We start from the raw sequence: 16,221 nt of genomic DNA on the forward strand, positions 1-16,221 counted from the left end.
CAGGATTGCCTGAGAATGACAATGAAAATGAATTGAGTATGGTAGCTCTACTTTTGATTGGTGGAAAGTGTCTTACATTCTCAGCAGCTCTATCCCGCATCGTTATTTATGCTAATTAAATATATCATTTTAAACTATTTGATCATTAACCAGCTAGGCTTATATTCAGTTATGGTGTGCTTGCATCTTAACTACCCAATTTCCCTTTTAATTATTCCCATGATGCTACTGTTGTGGGCAAGGCTACATTTGTTACGACCACCATCTGAAATTTAACCTGATGTATTTGTTAATGTTACAGAATAAATCAGGTTGTAGGCCGAAACTGTAGTGGAAAGATCATTCACACCAACCATCTCTTTCAAAGCACTTTGTTAAAAAAAAAAAAATCTTCTCTTCTTCCTATCTTCAGTTCTGTGATACTTTCATGTTTTCAGGAACATCATTTCAAGCAGGGATTTTACTTTCAGTCCTCCCCTAACGAATTTAGATTTTGGGTCCATTTTAATGGCATCCACGCTCTCAGCAAGACTGTCTGGCATAATGATGCAATCCTCTCTGGAGCCAGTCTCCCCTCTCAGCAACTCACGTTTAAGCCTGGATCAGAACATGCATTTCATAGCGGCAGAAAGATTTCAAAGAACTGTGCTAAAATTCTATTTTCCCAGACCAAGGCTCGTGTCATTAATAATCATAACACAGTTGCTGCCTCTGAGTCTGCAGCGTGAGGTTTTTTTGTAGTGCAAGAAATTCGTAGCCTAGGCCTGTGGGTGGTAAGATATGAAAAATGTCACAGGTAATTAATGTGTAAGGAAAGTGTTTTTATAGTAAATAGCTCATGGTTATTGTGGTGTTAAAGGATTTCAGATCTCTTGGTCCATTCTAGAAAACAAAAATGTAAAACTACCAGAGATCCCACTCTGGGACTTTGATATGCCAGTAGAGTATTATTTGTTCACCAATATATATCAAAACTAGACATCTAAAATAGTGAATTATCAAAATTAATTTTTCATTGAAGTCAAAATACTCCTGATATTAAAGAGCAAGCAGGAAAACAGATGACACCATTCTTTGCTTTGTGTAGCACCTACAGATGAAACCCTTTTAGTTTTAAAGGAGGCCTAGGTAAGGCCAAAATGTCACGTGTTCCAACTTTAAGATATGTCAAACAATCCTTCCTCATAAGGACCCTTCTATGGATTACATTTCGGGAAAATACCCCAAATCATGGTCCTGTTTTCTTCAAATGTCATGAGGAAGCACCCATATGTTTGGTGTCACTCCAAATGAAAAGGAAGAAGGACCCCCTCTCTGCTGTCCCATAACTTCCACTGCTGCTGTGTTTCCCAAACTCCGTCCTCGGGACCTCAAGGGTTGCACATTTAGTTGTTTTTTTTGCACTAACACTACATGGTTGATTCAAATGATCAAAGCTGGATGATTTAGTTGATTATTTGAATCAGCTGTGTAGTGTTAGGGCAAAAAAACGAAAGGTGCAACCCTTGAGGTCCCGAGGACTGAGTTTGGGAAACCCGGCATGACACACTTATCTGTTTACACACCACCAGAACCAGTAGCCAACATTTAGCTTGGGAAGCTAGCTGGATGCTACACATTGATAGATGAGTTACCCCATAAAGGATATTGAGCTATTGGCGAGGCTAAATGCAACTCATGTATTCATTCATTAGTGCTCTTCGGTCTGTGTTCTTGCATATAGCGTAGCCTAGTCTGGTTAGCACTACTCCTCACTTTGCATAAGCCTAGCTAGTGCACTGCCCTCATGCTGTTTTGCCTCAGTCTCTTTACTGCTAAATATGTGTTCATAACCAGCCTTAAGTTAAAATGCATGCTGGAGCCCAGTTAGTGCACAGTGTGAAGGGCAGACTGTAATTCATCCATGACCTTTACATTTATTAGAGTGAATAAAAAGAGGGCAACATTCAGGTGGCTGGTGCCAGGAGGAACATATGGTCTTGTGGTTATCTACATCAGTCGAAAGATCCTCAGAGGGTCATCAGGCTGTGAAATTAAAGGCCTGTTGAGGCTCTGTGTCACATGGTCAGCCCTAGCACTGGGAATTGGCCGGGACCTCACGATACGATATTAGTACCATACGATAGGTATTGCGATTTTTTTATGTTCCAAACATATTGCTCAGCATATGTTTGCTGCATATAGACACGAGAGCATGAGAAAGCAAGTTTTGATCAGTCAGGAAAATGAAAGTGCTGAAAAAGGGGAACAATCTTTAGGATGAAAAATACTAGTTTTGGTGCAGGTACTGTCGGCGACTGACGCTAGCTACGTCATTACTTTTACAAATAAACTATCGATATATTGTCCAAAAATAATGCGATATGTAACTATTGATTTTTGTTTCCCCCCCATCACTAGTTAGTCCTGCACTGACTTGACTTTAACCCTTTCCTTCCTTGAGCCTCCTTGTAGGAGGTTGTTATTATAATGAGCTGTTTGCCTGTTTGTAGGAAGCATACTTGTTATATGTAAAATCAAAGTGAGTTGCTTTTAGGCTTCCAGCAGAATATCGTCACAGTTCCAGGCGTGTGGTTTGATAAAATACATGTTTGTGGTCCTTTGTAGTAGAGGTCGACCGATTATTATTTTAACACCGATACCGATTTATTGGAGGACCAAAAAAAAGCCGATACCGGCTTAATATTATTTTGTTTTTATTTAATTTATTTGTAATAATGACAATTACAACAATACTGAATGAACACTTATTTTAACTTAATTTAATACATAAATACTATCAGTTTAGCCTCAAATAAAGAATGCGAGAAGAAAGTGCAATATGTGCCATGTATAAAAGCTAACGTTTAAGTTCCTTGCTCAGAACATGAGAACATATGAAAGCTGGTGGTTCCTTTTAACATGAGTCTTCAATATTCCAAGGTAAGACGTTTTAGGTTGTAGTTATTATAGGACTATTTCTCTCTTTACGATTTGTATTGGATGTTCTTATAGGCACTTTAGTATTGCCAGTGTAACAGTATAGCTTCCGTCCCTCTCCTCGCTCCTACCTGGGTTTAAACCAGAACACATCGACAACAGCCACCCTCGAAGCAGCGTTACCCATGTAGAGCAAGGGGAACAACCACTCCCAAGTCTCAGAGCGAGTGACGTTTGAAATGCTATTAGCGTGCACCTGGCTAACTAGCTAGCCATTTCACATCGGTTACACGAGCCTAATCTCGGGGGTTGATAGGCTTGAAGAATTGCAAAGAGCTTCTGGCAAACGCACGAAGGTGCTGTTTGAATGAATGCTTGTCAGACTGCTCTTTCAAATCAGACTTAATTATAATACACTGCTCCAAAAAATAAAGGGAACACTTAAACAACACAATGTAACTCCAAGTCAATCACACTTCTGTGAAATCAAACTGTCCACTTAGGAAGCAACACTGATTGACAATAAGTTTCACATGCTGTTGTGCAAATGGAATAGACAACAGGTGGAAATTAGTCAATTAGCAAGACACCCCCAATAAAGGAGTGGTTCTGCAGGTGCTGACCACAGACCACTTCTCAGTTCCTATGCTTCCTGGCTGATGTTTTGGTCACTTTTGAATGCTGGCGGTGCTTTCACTCTAGTGGTAGCATGAGACGGAGTCTACAACCCACACAAGTGGCTCAGGTAGTGCAGCTCATCCAGGATGGCACATCAATGCGAGCTGTGGCAAGAAGGTTTACTGTGTCTGTCAGCGTAGTGTCCAGAGCATGGAGGCGCTACCAGGAGACAGGCCAGTACATTAGGAGACGTGGAGGAGGCCGTAGGAGGGCAACAACCCAGCAGCAGGACCGCTACCTCCGCCTTTGTGCAAGGAGGAGCAGGAGGAGCCCTGCAAAATGACCTCCAGCAGGCCACAAATGTGCATGTGTCTGCTCAAACGGTCAGAAACAGACTCCATGAGGGTGGTATGAGGGCCCGACGTCCACAGGTGGGGGTTGTGCTTACAGCCCAACACCGTTTGGCATTTGCCAGAGAACACCAAGATTGGCAAATTCGCCACTGGCGCCCTGTGCTCTTCACAGATGAAAGCAGGTTCACACTGAGCACATGTGACAGACGTGACAGAGTCTGAAGACGCCGTGGAGAACTTTCTGCTGCCTGCAACATCCTCCAGCATGACCGGTTTGGCGGTGGGTCAGTCATGGTGTGGGGTGGCATTTCTTTGGGGGGCCGCACAGCCCTCCATGTGCTCGCCAGAGGTAGCCTGACTGCCATTAGGTACCGAGATCAGATCCTCAGACCCCTTGTGAGACCATATGCTGGTGCGGTTGGCCCTGGGTTCCTCCTAATGCAAGACAATGCTAGACCTCATGTGGCTGGAGTGTGTCAGCAGTTCCTGCAAGAGGAAGCATTGATGCTATGGACTGGCCCGCCCGTTCCCCAGACCTGAATCCAATTGAGCACATTGGGGACATCATGTCTCGCTCCATCCACCAACGCCACGTTGCACCACAGACTGTCCAGGAGTTGGCGGATGCTTTAGTCCAGGTCTGGGAGGAGATCCCTCAAGAGACCATCCGCCACCTCATCAGGAGCACGCCCAGGCGTTGTAGGGAGGTCATACAGGCACGTGGAGGCCACACACACTACTGAGCCTCATTTTGACTTGATTTAAGGACATTACATCAAAGTTGGATCAGTCTGTAGTGTGGTTTTCCACTATAATTTTGAGTGTGACTCCAAATCCATGGGTTGATAAATTGGATTTCCATTGATTAATTGTGTGATTTTGTTGTCAGCACATTCAACTATGTAATAAGATTATTTCTTTCATTCAGATCTAGGATGTGTTTAAGTGTTCCCTTTATTTTTTTTGAGCAGTGTATATACTTGTGCATTGGTGCAACGACAGTGCTTTCTTCGCAAATGCCCTTGTTAAATCATCACCCGTTTGTCGAAGTAGGCTGTGATTCGATGAGAAATTAACAGGCACCGCATCGATTATATGCAACGCAGGACACGTTAGATAAACTAGTAATATCATCAACCATGTGTAGTTAACTAGTGATTATGTTAAGATTGATAGTTTTTTTATAAGATAAGTTTAATGCTAGCTAGCAACTTACCTTGGCTTCTTGCTGCCCTCTCGTAACAGGCAGGCAGTCAGCCTGCCACGCGGAGTGCAATGTAAGGCAGGTGGTTAGAGCGTTGGACTAGTAACGTTGGATGGGGTGACAAGGTAAAAATCTGTTCTGCCCCTGAACAAGGCAGTTAACCCCCGTTCCTAGGCCATCATTGAAAATAAGAATGTGTTCTTAATCTGCCTAGTTAAATAAAGGTGTTCAAAAATACAAATCAGCGGCCAAAAATACCGATTTATGAAAACTTGAAATCGGCCCTAATTAAATCGGCCATTCCGATGAATCGGTCAACCTCTACTTTGTAGCTCAGTCGGTAGAGCACGGCGCTTGCAATGTCAAAGGTTGTGTGTTTGTGTTGCGTTCCCTCTTCCGAGAGGCGTGCGTAACACCCTGCTACAACTCAACTCTCCGTAGTGTGAAAGAGGTATGGGACTGTAGGTGTGAGTAAGGATGACAAAAGGCCGAGATTTACCGTTTACAGGGAATTTATTCCGTCGCACGGTAATTCTGGGGAAAAGGGGCTGGACGGAACCAAATATCAAAGCCCCCTCTCCTACCTTACCTGCCTACCCACTACTTACCTAACGAGCACCACCTGGTGCACTAACCAAAATACAGGGGATGGTCCGCCCAGGTCTTTCCTAGTGTGCATAGACAGTAAACTACTACGGGTTATGTATGCCCGCAGGCCTCTTGCCTAAGCACTCCCTAGGTGCCTTCCCCCCTGGGAACAAATGAAACAGAATAACACAAATGTAAGTAAACAATGTCAATCATCAAAACACTGCATCCTACTTACACACAAGACTTACTAGTTAGCTCTCTCACAACAACCAACATGCTATAACCCTCAGCCATCAGCCTCCTCTCTCAGCAATCATCTCTCTTCTGAGCAACAGAACACTGGCTTATAAAGCTTCAGAAGGAGTTGATAATTGGAGACAGCTGCGTCCTGACGAGGGGGCGGGATCAGCTCTCCAATTAGCAATGGGGGCCGACCAATCAGCTGCTTGGGGGAATTTCAGGAAGACATTTCCTGAAATACATACATGAAAATACACAAACCACAACACAGAAACTGGGGAACGTAACAGTTTGATTTCTGCCGGGGCCACCCATACGTAAAATATATGCACACGTGACTGTAAGTTGCTTTGGATAAAAGCGTCTGCTAAATTGCATATGCAATTGAATGAAATCACAGGAGGGGTGGAGGGAGCAGGTCACAAGAACACCTGCTCCCTCCACCACTCTGTGTTCTATCCATGTTGCTATTTCCCCTGTCTTTTGTTTAGTCTGGGTTAATCACATTCACACGGAGGAAGATTAGATAAAAGAGAACACTAGACTCAACAACAGAACACCTGTTTCTGTCCTGTTGGCTATTATTCACCATGACACTTGAGGTGTACTGGTAATGAACAGATCTGGACCAGTGTTGGAGCCTGACCTGGAACTCTCCTGTCTAAAGACAGAGAGGCTGGTTACAGATCCCACGTCACCAGCTCTCACTCTGGTCTTCTGTGGTTAAAGGTAGTGGATGAAACAGATCTCTGAAGCTATGTGGAGGGAAGGACTGGGAAGAAGGGCGGAAGGGATGGATGATGAAAGGAATGGTGGGATGGGGTGGGAAGAGGGGTGGATGGAGCAGGTGAGAGGGATGGTGTGGGAGAAGCAGGTCAGCGATGGAGGGAGGGGATAGAAAGAGCAGGTCAGAGGGATGGAGGGAGGGAAAGTGTTGGAAGGAGGGAGTGGAAGAGGGGTGGAGGGAGCAGGTGAGAGGAATGGTGTTGGAGAAGCAGGTCAGTGATGGAGGGATGGAATCAGAGGGGTGGAGGGGAGGGATGAAATCTCAGGAGGGGTGGAGGGAGCAGGTCACAAGAACACCTGCTCCCTCCACCCCTCTGTGTTCTATCCTCCTAAGGGAAACAGTCGCTTGGCATTTCAAGTAGAAGGAAAGTAAAACCAAAGCCTCCGCTAACTCTGGTAACTGGCTGTCAGTGACAAATTATTAAAAAGTCCTTGATTACAATATATGGTCACAAGACTTGTTGAGAGGTCTTCTTGGGTCCAAGTTCAAGGACTGTCACCTGCAATACGTTATAGAAGTTAATATTTTGATTCAAGTATACATTGAGTGTATAAAACATTAGGAACACCTTCCAAATATTGAGTTGCACCCCCCTTTGACCTCAGAACAGCATCAATTCGTTGTGGCATGGACTCTACAAGGTGTCAAGCCTTAGGGATCCTGGCCCATGTTGCCTCCAATGCAGTGTTGTAGTTCTTGACACACTCAAACCAGTGCTCCTGGCACCTAATACCAAACCCTGTTCAAAGGCACTTAAATGTTTTGTCTTTCCCATTCACTTTCTTAATGACACAACACAATCCATGTCTCAAGGCTTAAAAATCCTTTAACATTTCTTCTCCCCTTCATCAACACGGGTTGAAGTGGATTTAACAGGTGACATCAGTAAGGGATCATAACGTCCTCATGGTCTGTCTGTCATGGAAAGAGAAATGTTTTCTATACTCAGTGTACATGCACAAGCATTCAATACAAAGTCAGACACAGAAATATGAGGTAACAGGCAGGAGAAATTCCCTGAGGCAGAATAAAGCCTTTGTTGTTCAGGAGTGCTTGTGAGTAGTAGAGGAAGCTTTGGGGATCTCTGTGACCTTTACAGTGGCCTGAGTGTGTTGGCATCATGGAATGACTGATGCAGATTGTCATAGCAGGAGAAAGCCAATTACTCTGGTCATCACGATACCCTTAGGGCCTCTTTCAGTCTATTATAATACATCACAGTGAGTATTCTCTGTGCGTCGGTCTCTGGCAGCTTTGTGTTTTTGTATTTTCCTCCATGGTGTCCCCCAAGGCTGAGTGTAAATTCTACAGTCACTGGGACCCTCCTGATCCACAGCTGTTTCTGGTTCAGATGAGTGTCTCCTCTACAAAGCAGAAGAGCCATGCCTATCAGAGAAGCACAGTGACATCCTCCTTTAGTTATCATCTTTCTCTACTTAAGACAAAGCACCTTTATTGTGGCCCTTATTACCCAGTCCTCTTGGTGTCTTATTACCCAGTCCTCTTGGTGTCCTTGAACCAGCCACAGAAATGATGAGCTGAGATCCTGTTATGGTATATCAGTGCTCTCTTGAACAGCATGGATCTAAAGAGAATGAACAGAGAATCATGGGGCCATTGTTGTTGCTGTTTCTTCACAGGAGCATCGCTGAGAGACCAGAGGAGCTGAGATCAGAGGAAGTGCCACCACAACGCCATAATGTACAAGGACTACAGATCAGGACGAGCAGCAGGTAAGAGCTCAGTGTGTCTGTGTTCGAGTTTGCATGTGGAAAGAGAGTCTGGAGGGGTGCATACACACCGCAGCCCCGGAGGCGTTCTCAGGTGCAGTGTCCAGATTTCATGGCTCTTAAGGGGATTTACTGCCAACATTCCTGCTGCACACCTGATAAGACTGTATTTGTCCCCTAGTGGAGGTTTCTTTCTATCCAGTAGAGCCTCCTCTCTGCTGCCCACCCCCCCTGGAGCTACCCCCACTATTACACTGGCTCTGCCCAACACCCCTGGAGCTACCCCCACTATTACACTGGCTCTGCCCAACCCCCCTGGAGCTAACCCCCCCCCTTTTACTCTGGCTCTGGTTACCATGGCAACAGGGCCACTGGAGTCCTGTCACGTGTCTGAGATTTGTGGTCTGACTAGGGTATCTTTTTGCTATCAGTTGAAGCAGCAGACTCAAACTAACGTCGAAAAACAACCGAGTTTGTGAAAAAAACTATGTAAATAGCCAAGAAACATGAGACTTTCGAGTAAATTAGACCATATTTTATGCCTGTGCGCAGCGCCTCCAAAAATGAATATCAGCACTAAAGTCTGTGCGCTCAGCTCCCCTGCCAGGCTGTGTTGCTGTGCAAAGTGGGATATAGGATTAGTGTTTATTAATGTAATTAGCAGCAATGAAACAAAACAGCAGAAATACTTTGTAAACAGCTCATGCAGCATTTTTCTAACTCCACATGTGCTTATACTTCACTTTTGACTATTTTTATTCAGGAATGTAATGCTCACACTAGAGTCCTGCAAATTAACCACCTGCCAACGTGGCTGGTGAAATAGACATTCTTACCCGCCAATACCTAAATCTACCGGCATTTGCCAGGTGCTAATTGTATTCCCTGGTGGTGTGAGAGCATGGGGAGAGGGAATGAAAGTGTCTCTTCTCTTGCCGGGCTTTGGTAGATGAGTGTGTCAACTCCTATTATGTTCACACAGTGTGGTGCACAGGTTGGTCAGGTGATAATGAATGTACAGTCTGGTGTCTGGCCTCTAAAGGCATTGTATCTCCAGTCTCTGGTGATGTTCTCTTTTTCCTCTCTCTTCTCGTCCTCTACACTCTGCCTCAGCCTACAGCGGTCTGATCTCTATCAATATCCCACTCTCATCCTCTATCCCTCTTTCTGTCGTCTCGCTACAGCATTTTTGTAGTCCATCAGTGTGTGGTAGTATATCTTCCCTCAGCACTGCTACTCTCTGATATATATTTAATCTCTAACTGGCCTCTGTTTGTCTGTCTGTTTTTTTGGCATCCACCAACGTCACGTCTCTGTGCTTACTAACTGGAGCTAGAGAACCTTGTCCTCTCAGTGGCCTTTGACGGCATAGCCACAGGCACCATTAAAGGAAGAACAGTAGAGGTATGAAGTTCAGGGCTTACCACTGTGATCACAATATAGTAGCCATATCAAGAAAAAACAAAGGCTGTGCCTAATATAGTGTCTAAGTTTTGTAGTGATTCATATGTTGATGTAAAGAATATTTGCTGGTCTATGGTGTGTAATGAGGATCAACCAGACACTGCACTTGACACATTTATTTAATTGCTTTTTCCAGTTACTAATAAGCAACGCACCCATTAAGAAAATGACTGTAAAAACTGTTGAATCCCCTTGGATTGATGAGGAATTGAAAAATTGTATGGGTGAGGTGGATGAGACAAATGGTATGGCAAATGAGTCTGGCTGCCCAGCTTGATTGGCAAACATACTGCAAATTAAGAAATCATTTGACTAAACTAAATAAAATAAAAAAGAATCTATACTATTAAACAAAAATGAATGATAATAAAAAGCTTTGGAGCACCTTAAATGAAATGTTGGGGGGAAAAAGGCAAACTCGGCTCCATCATTCATTGAATCAGATGGCTCATTCATCACAACTCACTGATATTGCCAACTACTTTAATGAGTTTTTCATTGGTAAGATAAGCGAACTTAAGTATGACATGTCAGCAACAAATGCTGACATTACACGTCCAAGTATATCTGACCAAATTATGAAAGACAATTGTACTTTTGAATTCCGTAAAGTCAGTGTGGAAGAGGTGAAAAAAGTATTGTTGTCTATCAACAATGACAAGGCACCGGGGTCTGACAATCTGGATGGAAAATTACTGAAGATAATAGTATGCCATATTGCCACTCCTATTTGCCCATCTTCAATTTAAGCCTACTAGAAAGTGTGTACCCTCAGGCCTGGAGGGAAGCTAAAGACCACGGTAGCTGTTTAGGCCCCTTAATCTTTACTAACGACATGCCTCTGGCTTTGAGTAAAGTGTGTCTATTGTATGCAGATGACTCAACACTATACACGTCAGCTACTACAGCAACTGAAATGACTGCAACGCTTAACAAAGAGCTGCAGTTAGTTTCGGAATGGGTAGCAAGGAATAAGTTAGTCCTAAATATTTCCAAAACTAAAAGCATTGTATTTGTGACAAATCATTCACTAAACCTCAACTGCATCTTGTAATGAATAATGTGTAAATTGCGCTAATTGAAGTCACTAAACTGCTTGGAGTAACTCTGGATTGAAAACTGTCATGGTCAAAACATATATTGATACAACAGTAGCTAAGATGGGGAGAAGTCTGTCCATGATAAAGCTCTGCTCTGCCTTAACAAGGCAGGTCCTGCAGGCCCTAGTTTTGTCGCACCTAGATTACTGTTCAGTAGTGTGGTCAGGTGCCACAAAGAGGGACTTAGGAAAATTGCAGTTGTCTCAGAGCAGCAGCACGGCTGGCCCCTAAAAGTCCTTGCAGAGCTAACATTAATGACATGCATGTCAGTCTCTCATGGCTCAAGTGGAAGAGAGATTGACTTCATCACTACTTGTTTTTGTAAGAGGTGTTGACAAGCTGTAGAATCAGATTTAAAAAGCAGGTAAAAATACACCTTATGGAACAACGGCTACTGTGAAGACACACAAAAGGTACAGACATGTACATAACAGTACATTGTGGTATTGTTGTATGGTGGTATTGAACATTTTGTATTGTAGACATGTAGTGGTGTAAAGTTATAAGATGTACTCTTATCTTTTGTTTTATATGTAATGTAAGTGCTTTAATATGTTTGGACCCCAGGAAGAGTAGCTGCTAATGGGGATCCCTAATAAATACAAACTACATCCTCTTAATTGGTGAGTGTCAGGTGCAGGGCAGGTGGTGGTGGTGGGCTGGATATGCATTGACTTAATAGTTTCCTCAAGTTGTGACTGGAATTAGAATGCTCTGTCTGAGATGAGAACAAGGTCACCAGGACCTTGCTTAACCTCTCTGGTATCATTGGGACGCTAGCGTCCCGCCTCGACAACAGCCAGTGAAAATGCAGGGCGCCAAATTCAAACAACAGAAATCCCATAATTAAAATTCCTCAAACATACAAGTCTTATACACCATTTTAAAGATAAACTTCTTGTTAATCCAACCACAGTGTCCGATTTCAAAAAGGCTTTACGGCGAAAGCACACCATGCGATTATGTTAGGACAGCACCTAGCCACAAGAAACCATACAGACATTTTACAGCTAAGGAGAGGACTCACAAAATCAGAAATGGCGATCACTAACCTTTGATCTTCATCTGGTGGCACTCCCAGGACTCCATGTTACACAATAAATGTTCGTTTCGTTCGATAATGTCCCTCTTTATGTCCAAAAACCTCCTTTTTGTTGGTGCGTTTAGTTCAGTAATCCAAAGGCACAAAGCGCACTCTCAACATCCAGACGAAAAGTCAAAAAAGTACAATAAAAGTTTGTAGAAACATGTCAAACAATGTTTTTGTCATAAATAATCTATAATATTTCAACCTGACAAAAGCTTAGTCAATAGAAAAGGAGAAACAAGAAAGGCGCGCTCCCGATCACGCGCTGGACTCATGTCTGGAAACTTCCACTGTCCACTCGTTGAAAGTGCTGTATCTCCCTCATTTTTCAGAGTAAAAGCCTGAAACAATGCCTAAAGACTGGCCACATGTAGAAGAAGCCATAGAGATCGTGAACTGGGTCCTAAGTCTTTGTATGGTGGATAGGCTTTCAATGGAAAAAACAGCCTTTCAAAATAATAGCACTTCCTGGATGGATTTTCCTCGGGTTTTCGCCTGCCATATCAGTTCTGTTATACTCACAGACATTATTTTAACAGTTTTGTTGTTATTTTAACAGTTTCTATCCAAATCTACCAGTTATATGCATATCCTAGCTTCTGGGCCTGAGTAGCAGGCAGTTTAATTTGGGCACAATTTTCATCCAAAATTCCGAATGCTGCCCCCTACCCTAGTGAAGTTAAATGAGTGCAACTGTAAAGTTAGTGGACTACAATTTCCTCGTTGTAGGCCTACAATCTGTGTATACACTCTTCATTGGCCTATGCTAGTGGTTGCATTTAAGACCTGGGTCGTTGGTGTTATTGATCCCAGTATCTTGTCACTTGCATGGTATTCAAAAATATTATTGTCATGTAAAATTAAGTAGAATAGCAGGAAATTATTTTTGAAAAGGCTATGTTTTTCTCAGTGCCGCAAATACAATGATATGCGTGTCCCCCTGTCAGCCCCTGGTCTTCAGGGCTGAGCCCCTGGTTATGAAACAGTTTGTCAGTTCTGCTGAGAGTTTTCAACACTTGACCTTGAGTCTGATTCACCAAGCAGACGCTATTAATGTTGTTGTTTTGGGGCCAGAGTTTCTGATGCTCATCTGGGCAGATGGCACATTTGGTTCCTGGACCACAGCTAGCTGCACTTCTCTGCTGCCAAAATGCATTATAATACCCACTTGTTCTGATGCACCACTTGTGATTGTGTAATAGAGGACTTGCTGCACTCCAGTCTGCGTACTGTGTTGCACAAACACAAATAATTATATTCCACTTCCTCTCTCTTCAGTTTTTTGGTCAATGGTGTGTTTGGATGGTGAATTTCAGCACCATGACCAGTGTGGACTGATGGTGGGGAGCCCCTGCTGTTGACTGGGGTTTAGCTATAGACTGAGGTAAAGAGGTATTCTGCACTCTTTATGAAACCTGCTACCATCATGCTGGTGGGGACTTCCTGGAGATCAGCTTGCCTCTGTATCTTTCACTTAATCCAATTTACAGAATGTTGCCAAGGCTTCCACCTCCCCCGTTCTCACCCCAGAAAAATGTGATTTCAGCAGAAGGTTCTGGAACACAAAACTCCACAGCCCCAGTGTCTTTTCCATGGTCCCTCTCTCCTCCCAGAGTGCATATACCAAGTATTCCATCAGGAATAACACAATCTGGTCAGTGGAGACGCTGACTTAATGAGGTGATAATCTACTAATCAGCACTCAACGAGAGGGTGAGGGTGGGAAACAGAGAGGAGGAAAAGAGAGGAGGGAGAGTGTGATACAGGGTCCAAAGGAAGGATGGGTAGTGAGAAAGAAATAGACGGACAGAGGAAGTAGTGAAAGAAGGGAGGGCTCCATCCTTAGCTCTGGTTCAGATCGATGGGCAGTCTCTCCATCCACAAAGGGCAGTGGAGCTAATGAAACACTATGAATCGTTAGATCTGACATTTTCCCCTCCCGGTCTGAGCTATAATGGTACGTTTCATTGATCTCAAAATGGAGGACACCAAATACCAGCGCAGTCCTTTAAACTCTGGCAGGCTTTCTGGTGAGCAGAACCTTCAAATATCATCCACTCTGAAAGCTTTGCAGAGCAGTGATCTGACACATCTGTTTGATTGGAAAGGGCATATTAGTATAGCATTCTACACTATCTACTCTTCTGATTCCACTGTGTGCAAGGGGCATCATCAATTTTGGAATCGTTAAATGCAGACTTTACAGTATAACACAAGGCATCCGATTTACAATCTACTGAGAGGGGATATAAAGGCCTGAGGAGAAACCGAACCTTCTGTGATTTACAGCTTCTCTCTGTGTGATGGTTCAACATTTACAGAGGGACCACATTAGAGCTGCACAGTATCTATTGGAGACATCTTTGAATCCATACCCCAGGAACCGTTTTCTTTGAGAGATAAAAAAAAAAAGTCAAAGTCAAGAGGGAAATAGAGAAAATGTTTGAATAAGACGCGGTTAAAAATGTATCAACCCTTTTAGACGTTAGTTGAAGAGAAGGCGGAGAAAGAGAGGCCGGAGGGCGGGCTGCCTTCTAAGGAGTAGGAGTTGATCAAATAAACCCCCACTCCCCTCAATTCTGCTCGCAAACATGCAATCGTTCGACAATGAAATGGACGACTTATTGGGAATATTGAACTACCAACGGGACATTAAAAATGGTAACGTCTTATGCTCCACGGAGTCGTGGCTGAACGATGACACTATCAGCATACAGCTGGCTGGTTATACGATGTACCGGCAGGATAGAACAGCGGCTTCTGGTAAGACAAGGGGCGCCGGTCTATGTATTTTTGTAAAAAAAACAGTTGGTGCACGATATCTAAGGAAGTCTCCAGCTACTGCTTGCCTGAGGTAGAGTTTCTCATGATCAGCTGCAGACCACATTACCTAGCCACAGAGTTTTCATCTATATTCTTTGTAGCTGTTTACATGCCACCACAGTCGGAGGCTGGCAATGTGATAGCATTGCAAGAGCTGTATTCCGCCATAAGCAAATAAGAAAACGCTCACCCACAGGCGGTGCGCCTAGTAGCCGAGGACTTTAATGCAGGGAAACTTAAATCCGTTTTACCTACTTTCTATCAACATGTTAAATGTGCAACCAGAGGGAAAAGAACTCTGGACCACCTATACTCCACACACAGAGATGCATACAAATCTCTCCCTCGCCCTCCATTTGGCAAATCTGACCATAATTCTATCCTCCTGATTCCTGCTTACAAGCAAAAATTTGAGGAAGCACCAGTGACTAGATCAATAAAAAAAGTGTTCATTTGAAGCAGATGCTAAACTACAGGACTGTTTTGCTAGTACAGACTGGAATATGTTCCGTTATTCCTCCAATGGCATTGAGGAGTACACCACATCTGTCATTGGCTTCATCAATAAGTGCATCGATGACGTCATCCCCACAGTGACCATACATACATACCCCAACCATAAACCATGGATTACAGGCAGCATCCGCACTGAGCTAAAGGCTAGAGCTGCCGCTTTCAAGGAGCGGGACTCTAACCCGGAAGCTTATAAGAAATCCTGCTATGCCCTCCGACGACCCATCAAACAGGCAATGTGTCAATACAGGACTAAGATGGAGTTGTACTGCACCAGCTCTGACGCTTGTTGGATGTGGCAGGGCCTGCAAACCAATACAGACAACAAAGGGAAGCACAGCCAAGAGCTGTCCAGTGACACGAGCATACTGGACGTGCTAAACTACTTCTATGCTCGCTTCGAGGCAAATAACACTGAAACATGCATGAGAGCACCAGCTGTACCGGAAGACTGTGTGATCACGATCTCCGCAGCCGATGTAAGACAGGTCAACATTCACAAGGCCGCAGGGCCAGACGGATTACCAGAACGTGTACTACGACAATGCGCTGACCAACTAGCAAGTGTCTTCACTGACATTTTCAACCTCACCCTGTCCGGGTCTGTCATACCACCATAGTGCCAGTGCCAAAGAACACTAAGGTAACCTGCCTAAATGACTACTGACACGTAGCACTCACGTCTGTAGCCATGAAGGGCTTTGAAAGGCTGGTCATGGCTCACATCAACACCATCACACGGAAACCCTAGACCCACTCCAATTTGCATACCGCCCTACAGATCCACAGATG

The 16,221-nt window shown here is 43.9% G+C and overlaps 1 protein-coding gene across 5 annotated transcripts in view; it reads left to right on the forward strand.

The window, feature by feature from the left end:
• The window catches only part of LOC106604462 (ecto-NOX disulfide-thiol exchanger 2), a 325,983-nt gene that overhangs the window by 80,012 nt on the left and 229,750 nt on the right, over positions 1-16,221 (forward strand). For all 5 annotated transcript variants that reach the window (XM_014199101.2, XM_014199098.2, XM_014199100.2 and 2 more), the window contains one exon: positions 8,353-8,445. Coding sequence is in view for 4 of the 5 variants with exons in the window: in XM_014199098.2 (XP_014054573.1) it covers positions 8,412-8,445 (34 nt within the window). In the remaining variant the exon portion in view is untranslated. The remainder of the gene's footprint in view (positions 1-8,352; positions 8,446-16,221) is intronic.

Source organism: Salmo salar, chromosome ssa05 (genome assembly GCF_905237065.1).
Source record: "Salmo salar chromosome ssa05, Ssal_v3.1, whole genome shotgun sequence".
NCBI classification, from domain to species: domain Eukaryota; kingdom Metazoa; phylum Chordata; class Actinopteri; order Salmoniformes; family Salmonidae; genus Salmo; species Salmo salar.